The 13,980-nt window shown below is 41.9% G+C and overlaps 2 protein-coding genes across 3 annotated transcripts in view; both read left to right on the top strand.

Moving 5' to 3' along the window:
* Nucleotides 1-323: 323 nt before the first annotated feature.
* Nucleotides 324-7,073, top strand: tpcn3 (two pore segment channel 3). 2 transcript variants are annotated; one of them, XM_025058290.1, is made up of 19 exons: nt 324-627; nt 1,065-1,147; nt 1,318-1,432; nt 1,529-1,657; nt 2,440-2,556; nt 2,655-2,773; nt 3,274-3,375; nt 3,464-3,590; nt 3,767-3,977; nt 4,091-4,235; nt 4,330-4,515; nt 4,628-4,692; nt 4,810-4,897; nt 5,004-5,073; nt 5,507-5,720; nt 5,921-6,011; nt 6,108-6,221; nt 6,302-6,435; nt 6,474-6,571. In XM_025058290.1, exons 1-19 carry the CDS (start codon nt 532-534, stop codon nt 6,524-6,526), a joined length of 2,259 nt encoding a protein of 752 aa, XP_024914058.1. In that variant the 5' UTR covers nt 324-531; the 3' UTR covers nt 6,527-6,571. The 2 variants fall into 2 exon arrangements, with proteins under 2 accessions (XP_024914058.1, XP_008314673.1); XM_008316451.3 differs by lacking the exon at nt 6,474-6,571 and adding an exon at nt 6,623-7,073 and having other exon boundaries at nt 328-627; nt 6,302-6,417.
* Nucleotides 7,074-8,626: 1,553 nt separating this feature from the next.
* The window catches only part of ttbk1a (tau tubulin kinase 1a), a 29,365-nt gene continuing 24,011 nt past the window's right edge, over nt 8,627-13,980 (top strand). Inside the window, exon 1 of the mRNA XM_025058289.1 lies at nt 8,627-8,750. The gene's annotated coding sequence lies outside the window, so the exon portion shown is untranslated. The remainder of the gene's footprint in view (nt 8,751-13,980) is intronic.

Raw genomic sequence — 13,980 nt, 5'->3', positions numbered from 1 at the left:
TTATATATTTATAATTTGAGAAAAATATCTCTGTCGTTTATATCGTTTTTATTTATGTCTTTTAAACCTATAAAAAGGTCAATTTTTTTATTTAATGTTTTCGACGTATATCTTTTCATCCTTTCTGCCTTTCCCCCCGTCCTTCGTTTTCATTTAAATTCGACCATTTTATTTAATTTTTAAATGTTATAGTTCCGCCACTGACCAGCAGATGGCTCTGGAACTTAGTTTTGAGCCAAATCCAGTTACCACGTCATTCTCTCTGTGTATTCATGTGTGTGTGTGTGTGTGCAGTTGTCCTATCCTGACTTCCTCTCAGGTCAGTGAACGCCTCACGGCAGCAGAGATGGAGCTGCAGCTGGAAAGCAACACAAGAAGACGAGCAGCAGAGTGAAGCTGTGGGATTTGGAGAACTCCGGTTCATGTCTGCAGATCACAGTGAGGACGTGTGTGAGGACAGAAGAAGAAGAAGAAAAGAAAAGAAAATCTAGAAGAGTTCTGGGATCTGGACGTTTATGTGTAAAATAAGAAATGGCAGAAAAAGACGAAGAGAAGATTTCTGATGAGTCTGCAGGAAATGGAAAGGAAACACCGAACGGAGGAAACAATCCGGCTAAAACCAAAGAGGTGTGACACAAACACACACACACACACACACACACACACACGACGAAGCAGTAAAGTGATGGACTCTGCTCCTCGTTAATCTGACTGGTATTTCCTTTTGTTTCAAATAAACTATGATAAGGAGACGAACACACGAGTGCTGCCAATAAAATATAAATTTAGCAAAAACTGATAAAACAACAGATAAAAAAACTTGCCAGGATATACTCACTTTATTTCGAAAAGTATAAACACACATTTCCGGAGTTTAAAAACATCCAGAAACTACAGCAGGAACAAGAATGAGCTTTGAAGAAAAGACACACACACACACACACATACACACACACATACACACACGGCACATGCATGTGGCATAAAGTACATCACGAAAATGTATCTTTACAAAGGCTTGAAAAAACCCAATGACTTTTTCTATCTTTTTGTGTCACTCTCAGGACTTGGACCTGGCCTCCGTCTATGTGTCGGACGCTCAGTACAACAGAAACATCTTCTTTGACACGTCCCCTCAAGCTGTGAGGTAAGATCATCTTCACTGCCGGCTCCACCTGGGGCAGAAAAACAACAGAAACAAACAAACAAACAATGAATCAAATTAAGACTCAGCTAAAAAACATCTCCATCAGTTTAGCTCTGAGCTCAGTGTCTGTCCAGTTTTCTCATCTCGTCTGTGTTCGTACCCGTGTCCAGACTCTACCTGCTCTACAACCACTGGGTCCTGAAGGTTCTTCTTTACTTCTTCATCCTGGCGGACCTGTTTCTGGCCGTGTTCGAGGAGCCGGCCGTCTTCCCTCTGCCCATCTGGGTTTGTTTTGTTGAACTCCGTTCATCCAACCACAACATGGTTCTCTGCATCTGCAGTTGTCATTTGTCTCACGTCACCTGGTTTTTTCTTTTTTAGGCAACCATGTTGGTGGAGCTGGTCTGTGTCCTAGTCTTCACGCTCCGGATCGTTCACTATGCCAAGGTGATCCCAAGAGACAAGTTCTGGAAGGACGCCAAGAACATCTGCATCATCGTAGTCCTTGTGGTAACACCTCACACTCCTTCATCTCTGAACATTCAGAATTCTTTTTTTTACCTCTCTGACTCAGGCTTAATTTTGCTGTGACTTTATTGCTGGTCTCTCATTGGTCAGCTGTGTCCAAATAAGCAAAATATAATCATTCAAATATATTAACTTTGGTTTTTAATTATAATTATATTGAGGTTATATTTACTGTAAGTCAATTTTTTTTTTAAATGTTTTGACTTTATGCTATTATTTTTCACCTTTTCTATCATATTTATAACCTGATTTCTAGTCTTCTTATGGCTGATGTCTATATATATGTCTATATATATATATATATATATAGACATATATAGTGTAGTGTGTATGTGTGAGTGTTAATGCTGAGTCCAGTTCCTGTGTATTTGATGTGACCTGCCGACACAGAAAGTGCTGAAAACTCTTTCCGACTGTTGTTGTGAAATAACCTTTACCCACTGCTGCTGCTGCTGCTGCTGCTGCTGCTGCTGCTGCGTCAGCATCTTTGAAGCGCAGTGTTTTCCTGGCGACTCAGTTTCTGCTCCACAAATACTATGACACAACTACTCTGTCTTTATTCACAAAAGTATCCATGCACAGAGGCCAACACAAGTGAACTCGCTGCCCGTTGTTTGGCCTAAACAAATCAGGCTACAATCGTCTGTCTACTGCCCCCTGTTGATAACAGCTGAAGAAGACATGGCTAACTTCGCTTTTTCACTTCACTAGTAATAAGTGAAAGCCGAGGTGTTGTTAACATTTAAACTGTGTTGTTGATCTAGCTCACTCTGGTCGACATGATCATCTACGGAGGACTCAAAGCTGCCGACTGTTATGGCCTGCGCTGGTCCAGAGTCCTGCGTCCTCTCCTATTGGTCAACGTCACAGAGGGACGACAGGTAGAGTCCCGCCTCTATTTCCATCACAGATGTTTTTTCAAGAGTATTTGTGCAGTTGTAGAGTTGTCTGCATGAATGTTTGTTTGTTTTTTCATCAGCTGCGCCGGGCATTCAGAAACATCCGGAATGCTCTGCCTCAAATCTTCTACGTCTTTCTGCTCTTCATGTTCAGTGTCCTCATGTTCTCCCTCATGGCTCTCAAGCTCTTTGCGAAAAGGTTAGTGTGAAGTTTTTTTTTTTTCTCCATCAGGTTTAGAAATTGTTAGGAGTGAGTTAACCTGTCCTGAGTCTACAAAGATAAGTTAATAAGTTAATAGGTTAACTATATAAATGAGAATATGACATAAACATGGCTAAATGATAAGTTGAGTTTTGCTAGGTTGTAGCCAAACATGTAGCACTGTGACTTTACCAACATTTGGCATAAAAAATGATGTTTTTTGTTAATTAAAGATAGGTGAATGTTGACAAATATTCACCAAATGCAGCTTTAAATGATCCTGGACAATTATTAAAATGCAGGCAAAAGAAGAATACATTAGTTAAGAACAAAGTTAGCTAAAGCTAACCTAAGCTAAGTACGAGTTAGCTAAAAAGTTAGACATATTATAACAGTTGACTCAGAAGTGCTAATGATAAAATGTGCAGCTAGTAGAAGAAAAGTGAAATGTTTACCAAAACAGCTAAAGGTTCAACAGTTTTATTTTTCCTCTGCAGAAATTTGACCATGATTGACGGCACGCCGTACTTCACCAACTACCTGGAGGTGGTGTTTGACCTGTACGTTTTGGTCACCACAGCCAACAGTCCTGATGTCATGTAAGAATATTTTTTCAACATCTCTTCCTTGTTTCCAATAAGTCAAAACAATTCATAATTACATTTTTTTTTTGTTAATTTTTGGCAGGATGCCAGCATACAACTCTAGCTTCCTCTTTACCATCTTCTTTATCGTGTACATCCTCATCAACACCTACATCTTCATGTCTGTCTTTTTGGCTGTTGTCTACAACAACTACAAAAAATACCTCAAGGTTTGGTTGTTTCGTGTGATACCTATCTCTGTCTCTCTCTCTTTCTCTGAACATAGGTTCAGAGAAATTGGCAAGAGAAAAAAAACGATAATCAGTTCATAGTAACTGTTTCTATTTCAACAGGGAAAAACAATAACAGCAATAAAAATGGTTTTGTTTCTGTTTCTGTCCACTAGGCGGAGGTACGGCAGCTGGTGAGAGCCAAGCGACACAAGATGGTGCGAGCGTTTGCTGTCCTGCAGGAGCGTAGCGCTGAAGGTGAAGGTGAACCAGTCGTGACGAAGGCCAACTGGAACCAAGTGGTGCGACTGGTGCGACCCGACATCAGTAACGCCCACAGGGAGCTGCTGTGGAGCGTCTCCGATGACAAAAACCAGGGCTTCATCGGTCGGTCACCTCACTGACAAAAACTTTCAGACTTAAATGAGGTTTTATTTGGGCTAAATTGTCAATGCAAAGATCCCATCTTTAATCCTACAACACGTGTTACACTCTGACAGGAAAGGTGGCGTTTGTCCAGCTGGCAGACTTGCTCAACATCGAGGTCATCACCTTAAAGTCTAGGCCACACCCACTTAGTGTTTTATGCCCAGCCTTCTACCTGTCGGCGCCCAGCCAACTGGTGTGTCGGATGGTCCAGCATCGGTGAGTGTGATTTTAAATTTTTTTTTTTGTCACACATTTAATTGAAAAGACCCAAAGAGTTGTGACTGTTCTGCTCTGACTGTTTGACAACCAGCGCCTTTGTCATTGTCTACGACCTCATCATCCTGGTGAACGCTGTCTTCATCGGCCTGGATGAGGAGAATCCCATGATTGCTAACTCTGAGTGGGTCTTCCTGGGGCTCTACATGATCGAGATCCTGCTCAAGCTCTACGTAATCGAACCACGGGCGTTCTTTTCCAGACACAGCTTTTGGAACTGGTAAGGACGCTGGTCCAGACTCTGATGATGAAGTCAAAAAAGTAGCTATAAATTAACCAAATAAAAAAAAATAAAAGAGCTTATTAAGAAAATCTGGTTTGTGTTTTTGCAGGTTCGACACCATCATCGTTGTTTCAGCCCTCATCGCCACCGTCATCAACTCTGCCATGAAGTCATGTCAGTGATGATAGATTTATCAAGAGATTTTTGTGTGAAAGACAAGTTACTCAGTAAGATGCTAATCTCTGACTTTCCTAAACTTGTTGTTGTTATTATTGCTATAACCATTTCCAGCGGGGGGCTACACGAGTCAACAGATCCTGGACATCGTCTTCATCCTGCGAGTCCTCAGACTGATCCGAGTTGTGGACAGCATTGAAAGGTGTGACGTCAGAAAAGTCACTGTTTTTTATTGCTCATTGCTTCCTCTAGCTTAGAGACAATGATAAAGTGATGCTCTGCTAACAGTGAGGACTGATGTTTTACAGGTTTCGTACGATCATCAACACCTTGATACGAATTGGACCAGCCATTCTGACATTTGGACAGCTGATCATCGTGAGTTACAGTAGGAAGAGCACAACCGCTGTCAAAGTTTTGAAAAGAACAGTCAAAGTAATCTTAAATTGACCAAAACATTATTCATATTTAACAATGAAAGGCTGAAGTTATTCAAAAGACTTTATTACAGTAAATTATTCCTTTTAGCTCCTTCAGGCTAACTGTGTAACATATATAAGCTTGGCGCTATCTATGCTAATGTGGCTACAATGTGTTAGCCTTTATTTCTGTGGCTAAACATGTGGCTTTTATTACAAACTTGAATTGAACAAAATGAAAGTGTGAACGGCCGATGGCGCTAAACCCTTACTCCTGAAAAACTCAGTAAATTATTTTTCTAACGTTATCAGGACGGCATTTGTTGTCGAATCTAAAACTGTGCTAGCATCCCAACACCTCTACAGTCCTAATGCTCCCTGGTGGTCGATAGGTGGTGTATTATGTCTTCGCCATGATCGGGATGGAGCTGTTCCAGGGAAAGGTGAAGTTTTATGACTCCAATGACCCGGGGAGGATGAACTGTGGTAACCCTCTGCTGACTGGAACGTCCTTCGCTAATCTTGGCTACTGCAAAAATAACTTCAACAACGTGGTTTCCTCTTTCATCCTGTTGGTGGAGCTCACCGTGGTCAACCAGTGGCATGATATCCTTTACCTGATCACGAAGGTCTTACAAAAAAAATACAACTCACGATGACAATCTTACAGGGCCTTCAACAAACGGTAGCTCCTGCTATGGTTATGCTACGTTTCTTAGAGTTCAGTTTTTTTGTAAATCGAGTCCAACAATAATAGAAAACAAATTACACATGATTCAGATGTTCCAACCTTGACTTGCCTGTACTGCTCAGCAGCGGCTTTGCTATAACCACTCACAAGTCAGCCAGGGTCTTCTTTGTGCTGTTCCACATCTTGGTGGTCATCATCATCATCAAGTAAGACCAAGTGATGCCTGACCAAAACCAGCCACACTCGTTGTCATGCTAACTTCACGCTCATGTACCTTCATTTACTGTCGTTTTGTCTTTCAGCATTTTTGTGGCCTTCGTCCTGGAAGCTTTCTTTGTTGAGTACTCGGTGGATAAGAGTGACCTCCAGAACTCTGTGGAGAAGAAGATTGAGGAGCTGCAGCTAGCTGTGGAGCAGTACGTTAGCATGTCCTCCTAGCCAGCCTTCAGTAATATACTATTGTCCCTTGAAGAGTCTCTGTTGTTTTGTTATTTAGGGAAAAGTTGCAGGACAACCTGGTCGACGCCATGGAAACGATTGACAACGACTTAGGAAACAACCAATCACGGACAACAAACAAACAAAAGCTGATGTTCAAAATCGCATCAAAAAGTAAGTCAGAAGATTCAGGTAGTTCACGTCGTATGTGTGAACGTCAGAAGATTCAGGTAGTTCACGTCGTAGTTCAAGTGCCTTCAGCAGCAGGTTTCGACAAGTGTGAATAATTGTCGTGAATATGTGTGAACGGGGGAATAACAGTTGGATTGGCTGATGGAATCTTCTGACTCTGTTTGTGTTTCCTTCTTTTTTTTTCCAGGGTATCGAACTGTCGACGCCTTATTACAACGTATGTTTGAGGCAGATCTTGACCCCAATGACTTTGCTGACAACGAAGATTGTGATAATCCAAACAACGGGAACTTTTCTAACCCCGCGTTCAGTTCTGTGTAAACGCCGGCGTATAAATGTATATGAAGGGAACCAGATTCTGCATCAGATTCTGCTTTGGACACGGATTCTGTGTCTGAAACTATTTTTATATTTCCTGTTGAATTGTCAAATATGTATTTTCACACAAAGAGCATTTACCCTGCATTCTATTTTGCTTCAAAATGAAATTCTACAAAGTTTACACTGTGTACAGAATAAACATGTACATTTAAGAAATATACTTTTAAACATGTCTACACACAGACTGAAACTATTTTATTTTTATAATCAACCTAAAATAAACTAACACTAAAGACTAAGATAAAATTAAATAAATTTGATATTTTCTCTGATGATATTTGAAATACAAGCTATTTTTACCAAATACTCTCACAGGTGATCGTTTTTATGTTAAATTCAATGATTTCTGAGTTAGCTCCGGAGTCTCCAGGGGGCGCTCCCACTGATACTTGAGGCAAAAACGTCAATGCCAACTTGAAGTGTAGCCGTCGAAGTGTAGCGTCTTAAAAATGTAATTTCGTCCGATTTTTTTTCTTCAAAATATGACACTCGTTCCACTAACGGTATTTGAACAATAATTTATCTTATATTTATCTAATATTAAGGTGAGTCGTGTTATTTCTGTGTACTAGTTGTGGTGCTAGTTAACCAACCACTTGTATTTGGTGAGTAGTTATTAGCTAAACGTTTTCTCCTAGCACATGTGCTGCTGCTACCGTTACGGTGGAAAACTACAAGGCTTCGGCCACAGCACGGCCGTAGGCAGGTCATGGGAGGGTTAGTGCTTGAACTACACTCTGGAGCGTGTCTTAATGATTGATGGTATTGAAAAAAATAAAAGCTTCAGTGACGGTGATGCAGAAGAACAGTACACTATAATGGCGGGTGGGGAGAGCAGGCGTTCAGGTGCTGCCCAGAGGGTGGGACCGTGGATGGGCCTGAACGTCATCATCAATGATGCAGGCAGCTGTCCAATTTGACACATCACACACCGACTAAAGCACCGCCTTGTGGTTTCAGAATAAAATAACAGTCTGTGCCAGACAAAACATTAAAAAAACGTATCAGGCGTAACCAAGCTACCTTTATTTACTCGTATGCCGTGTGCAGATATAGCCAAATTTATCTCACGTATTTTTTTTTTACCAACTTCGAGTTTTTAGTTCTAGTACTATGTGTTGCCACATCCCAAACTGTAAAAAAACCCTGATAAGTTGTTTGATATTTGTGTCAATATATATATATATATTATTTATTTAAAAAATGATAAATATATTTTTATATTTTTGTTTTAAAATGGATCAATATACACAATTGTAAAATAAATATAAGAATATGCAGAGAAAGATATTTACCAATATGCTAAATGTATACGTTTCGTAAATTTACGTAAAACGTCGATTTTTTTTTGTATCTCCTGTAGGGCTTTTATTTTGAAAGCTATCAGCGGATGCCTTACTGCTGCGGCGGTGGAAGCTTGACTCTGCAGGAGTCAGCGCTGCAGTGCGGACAAACAGGCAGGAGCTGCCGGAGAAAGCTGCCACCACCGCCCGCCTCAGCAAACGCCTCAGACTCAGTATCAGCCTCGGACTCAACATCCGCGCGCTGCCGGAGCTGCATCTGTTGGATCGGCCGGATCTGAGTCTTTGACCCGGTTCTCCAGGAGGGAGGAGGACGCCGCCGCAACACAGCCTCCGCATCCTCCTCCTCCTGCATCTCCTCCTGCAGCCTCCGCCGCGGCATGATCTGCTGCATCCGGGATTTAACATCTCCGACCGCAGGCGGCTGCAGTGCTGCTTCGATCTGAAACAACAACCGAGCCAGTTGACGCTGATATTGCGGGGAACTGAGGAGGGACAAGTGGAGGGGACGCCAATGGAGGTGTAGCGCCCTCTGTCTGCAGAGGAACGGTGGGTTTTCTGGACGTTTTGTGTCGAAATAAAATCCCAGATGAAGATTCCCAAAAGGCGGAAAAGGAGCGGACGGTGCGCCAGGTAAGGACGGGCCTACTCCGTGCCAGAGCATATCATTGTGTGTGTGTGTGTGTGTGTGTGAGAGAGTGAGTGTGTGTGTGTGAGTGTGTGTTTGCCTGCCCCTGTGTGTGAGTGGGTGTTGATGCTGTGTCACTCATCAAAAACGTATCTTTATCTTCAAACCGTTGTGATTTTTTTAAAGTAGGGTCAGTCCGGGCCAAATATATTTATTTATTGATCATCAGGAGGTGATGGTTCTGCGCAGGCGTACAGCGCGTCCATGACTGTGCACTGCAGTGATGCAGAGGGAGGAGGGGGTGGGGGTGGGGGGCCACACCGGAAGTATGACTTTTTCTTGTCTTTTATTCAATCATGCATGTCAAAGATATATCGTGAAATATTGAAATTAAATATTAAACATTACATTTTAGTCACTGGCCACTTTATTAGGTACAACCTGCTCCGACCCAGTTCTGCCTCTTCTTCCTCTTAATTCTTTATGTCACAGATTCATGTGAATGTTACATCCACTCCTTGGAGATGTTCGGTCCGTGCTGTTGTGACTGAATCACACAAACCCTGCAGATCAGTCAAATGTCGAGCTTCTGTTCCAGATCATTCCAAAAGTCTTGTGATGGATTCGGCTGCAGTTGGTTCTAGTGACAATGGAGATGGAAACCATTGACTATGTTTTGGACAGGGAGTGCTGTCTTGCTGGGATAAAACCTAGAGACATTAAAGAATGTAAATCATGATACAGATGCACTCAGTTTATGTTGTTAAGTTGGAGTAAAAAAAAACAAACTAATCTGGGCCATGTGGTAGAGCGGTGGTCTGTGTTCTGGTTCTAGATGAGGAAGAGAACCGGTCGACTGTTTCCATCGTCTGTATGATCCTCCTGAGTTTGAATGTGTGTTTTCCCCCAGTTCTCTGGTTTCCTTCAACCCCCCAAAAAAGATGCAGGATTGGGTAACCGAGCACTCCACATTGATCTTAGGTGTGAATGTGAGTGTCCCAGTGTGACCCAGTGCTGAGAGGGGAACTGTCCACAGTGAACCCTGCAACCCTGATGAATATTTCAAGAGTGGAAAAAAAAACCCCACAAAAATAGGCAAGAATACAATACAGTACCTCTATCTATTGACATGTCAGAGTAGCTTTGGGGTGTGTTTTAGTATGGGTTTGTTTTTCAGAGTACTTTGTCATCTTCTGTTTTTTCCACTCTTCCTGTCAGCTTTCCTCAGCTCAAGTTTTTCTTTTGTTTGTTAGTATTAAGAATAATTAAAAAAAACATTTCAAGAAATGTACAGAACATTGTATATCAAGAAGTTGATAAGATAAGATGTTTTTTGACAAAGAGGAAAATTAACATTGATTGTTTTATGCATTAGACACAGGATTGGTGTTTTCAGAAAGTACAGCTAACTTTTTCATACTAAGGTGTTTTGTTTTTTTTGACGTTTTCTCCCTCAAAGCTACAGCCAGTCGAGCTGTAACTTAACGCACAGCTTTTCTCTGTTGTGAAACATTTTAGTTGTGAACCTTTGAACTCAATTTTTATGTCAAGCAGACAGTTCTTATCCCATTGGCAGATTATTGGCTTGATGGATAAATGGATTGATTTGAGGAGTATTTCTGTATTTGTGTCTAATGTGTTCAGCATCAGTTTTTGATACAGAGATGCTGAGACTGCCCGGCCCAGTCAGGTAAACTCTACCAATGTGGAGATGACCTCTCCCTCCCAGAGGTCAGGGATGTTCAAGGTCATCTATTAATGACTCCTGCTGGATTATCAGTGTACTGTGGGCAGTGACTCAGGACATGTCAGAGACAGAGTCAGTGATATGAAGTAAGGCGTGGACCTGCCTGTGGCCTGGTCTCCATTTAATCACAGGATTCTCTGTAAAATGCCAGCGATGGTTTGGCAGAAAATTCTCAGAATTTTCCCAGAATGCTCGGGTTGTACCTCAGTGTCTTCACAATGCGTATTTGCCGTGAAGGTGGCAGAGTTTCCACCAAGTTGCTGATTAGAGGTTGCTTCAACAACATGTGTACCTAATTAAGTGGCCCGTCAAAGTATAGTCATTATCATGTTTTATAAAGTGGATTTTCAAGCTGTCAGTTTGAAAATCTGTGGATGAAGATTTATTTGTTATGACACTTTTAAATCAAATAAGTCATACTAGGCAGATGTTACCACCTTTTGGCTAACAGTAAGCTACTTTTGTGGTATATAGGTTAGCTTACTGTTATTTTCAGTTTCCATTTAGAAAAGATTAAATGTAGACTAGAATTTCAGTTACTACACTGTATATGTTTATACTGTTATTTTTAGTTTCCATTTAGAAAGGATTTTATATTTGATTTAACTTAGACTAGAATTTCAGTCAGTTTTCATTTCAAATTTTTTAATGTCACTGTTACAATGAGGTAGAATGTGGTTTAATAAGTAAACACATGGACGGATGGAGCCAGAGGTTCCGCAGGTGGAGTCTTGTCCTCACACTGTCAATAGAGCGAGCGCTGCTTTTGTCAGGTCTGCGTGAAGAAAAAGAAGTTACAGTTGTCTGTTTTCTTTTGGAGGATTTGAATATTTGAACATAGACGTCATAACGGTGACTATACTTTGGATCATATTGTGTGGCTCTAACGTGTGTCAATCCTGTCACAGGACATACTCGTACGTAGCTCTTGCTCTTTACCTCCAGATGCTAACGTAATAGACTTTACTAAATTGTTTCTGTTGCTGAAGTTTCAGTCTCAGTTAATTAGCTGTAAGTTACATGTGTGAACTTAGGTTTTAGATACAAAGTCAACAAAAGTCAAGCAAAGTTGCTTTAATGTATTACATCGTTTTTGTTATTTTCTCGGTGGCCTGTCATGTTTCGTTTGCATTCTCAGGATGCTGAGGTATTTTTTTTTGTTAGTGAACAGAGAGAAGTTCAAAGTTTGTCCTGTAGGTGGCACTAGAAAATATACTATGAGACGCATTATGTGTGGCATTACCTTTAGGTTGTTTGGCCTCTGGGACTCACTTCCATTAGCATTAATGTTGCAGTCAGTGATCATGCAGTCACACTCACTGTTGTTCACTGGTTTTAGGATGTACAATTGTTGCCCCCCCCTCCCACCCCCTCCATCACACTCTACCTGCAGCTTTCTCACTCCTTATGGTTAACTCTGCCTCTGTTCTGGATTGTAGGCTAACACAGGAACAGGAAGGGCTTTGTCCCGCTCAGGATTTGTTGTAAACCGTCAGGTTTTCCAGGAGCTCAGAACTATGGTGAGCTCAGACCTGCGCCAGGGTCAAAACTGGAATGATGATAATGGTGACGGTAATGGTGATGGTGATGACTATAATGATGATGCAAACCTGGCTTCTGGCAGAGCACCTCCCACCTGCCCCTCCTTCTGCCCCTTTCCTTCTACCCTCAGGTGAACAGAGTGGTAGTTGAAGAAGTGAAGAAGAGCAAAGGCCCGTTTGAAGGGGGATGATTCACTTTGGTCTGCGGCTGAAACGCTTTAATACAGAGGATGTAAAAAGTTTACACACTGTAAAAAAACAAATCCTGTTTTTTTTTACTGTAAAACAACCAGATATTCCATTTCAGAACTCTTTCATCCATAAAGATCTGAAATCAAATATCTTGGTTTCACAGTTTTACTTAAAAAAAAACGTGGCATCTTACCGGGGTGTTTAGACTTTTTATGTCCGCTCTGTGCTTTCAGATTAGAATGACAGTGATGATGATGATGATGATGGTGATGAAGATGATAATGAAGGATACCAGGACTGTACCGTTGCAGGGGCAGAGAGATCTCCTGCTCTTGACTCTCTGCTCTGAGCACTGCATGCCCTGGTGGCGGCCCGAGGCACTGCATGTACAACTGCATGTTTAGGCCGGACATGCATCACTGCAAACTTAAAGGGACAGGATTGTACTTTTAAAGAGTGGTTGAATGAGTTGCTGACACATTGTCAACACTGCCCACCTCCCCCCACCTTTGTGCACGGCATCATCTCCATGACTCCACCCTGGAGCCAGGCGCTAAGTTTTACAGAACAAATGGCTGCCAGAGGAAACGCCAACAGATACTAGAACATCAACAGAGTTCTGCCACTTCACAACGTAAACGTTAGCATTCTGTTTTTCCCCTTTTTTTCCCTGCTGTTAGACAGCTTCTTCAACCAGGAAATTGATGCGTGTTAACGACTCCCTCCCCCACACAAAAGTCCGTATCGAACATCGGTGATTTAACGTCGCAGCACAGAGACACGTTGATCCACGTTAGAGGGAAAGTGTATTTTGTGACATGAAAGTGTGGAATCCTTTATTGACATTTCACCTTTGACACAAATTGACCACATGAGGCAGCAGCAGCAGTCTTCTTAAGCCAACGTTGCAGTTTCATTCCTCATTCATTATGGACCTCGGTGTGGAGGAGTTTACAGTCACAGAAAACAAAAACCTTTTTTCTGTCGGTAAGATATCGTAAGAACATTCTTACTGCTTTATCTCAGTGTTTTAGCCAGAGTTTAAATATGTTGTTCTGTGACTTTGGTGTTGGAGTGACTTTATTTAGATCCACCTCAGTGACACAGACTGACCACAGGGGGCAGTTTCTGTATCCCTGGTGGAATAAATGAAATGAAATGAGAGGAGAGGAGAGATCAGATCCTACTGATCAGAATAAAATATAATTTACAATATTAAGAAAATTATAATTGTATAATATATACAAGTATAGGTCAAACTTTTTATCTGCGTCTCAGGACTTATTTGTCCCCTGCTGCCCCCTGTAGTTAGATTGTGCCAATGCAGTGCACAGATGTATTCACTGAAGGCGACAGCAGCAGGTGAGAGGGCGTGTGCTGTGATGTTAAAACACATTTTTTTCTTATGGACTTCTGTGTGGGCGAGACATTCACTGTAGTCCTGCTGTGACTCAGAAACCGCTTTCTCCTCCGCACACATGATATTTGCTGCAGTTACTGCAAATACCATCTCACCGCCGCCAGCACTGGCTCTCCCCCTCACACCTGACCCCGCCCTAACCCCGACCCCGGTCTGTAGCCTGGTCCAGCTGAAGAGTGAATGGCTTCTCTTGGCCGGTGGCAGTCTTGATTAAAATGCCTGTGATAATGCAGAGATCTGACTAGCCACATTGGCTGAGGTTCGATTCCCTGCAGTAGCAGAAGCCATGGTCACAAAAGCGTCTTTTCTAATTTTTGTGTTTCTTCCCTCCTTCT

This window comes from Cynoglossus semilaevis, chromosome 9 (assembly GCF_000523025.1).
Source record: "Cynoglossus semilaevis isolate Cse_v1.0 chromosome 9, Cse_v1.0, whole genome shotgun sequence".
Taxonomy (NCBI): domain Eukaryota; kingdom Metazoa; phylum Chordata; class Actinopteri; order Pleuronectiformes; family Cynoglossidae; genus Cynoglossus; species Cynoglossus semilaevis.
This window is presented reverse-complemented; position numbering and strand designations above follow the sequence as displayed.

Coding starts and splice junctions, on each gene's coding strand:
- tpcn3 (XM_008316451.3), top strand. CDS start 532: ATGGCAGAAAAAGACGAAGAGAAGATTTCTGATGAGTCTGCAGGAAAT. Junction 4,693..4,809: donor CAACTCTGCCATGAAGTCAT/GTCAGTGATGAT, acceptor AACCATTTCCAG/CGGGGGGCTACACGAGTCAA. Junction 5,721..5,920: donor CGTGGTCAACCAGTGGCATG/ATATCCTTTACC, acceptor ACTTGCCTGTAC/TGCTCAGCAGCGGCTTTGCT.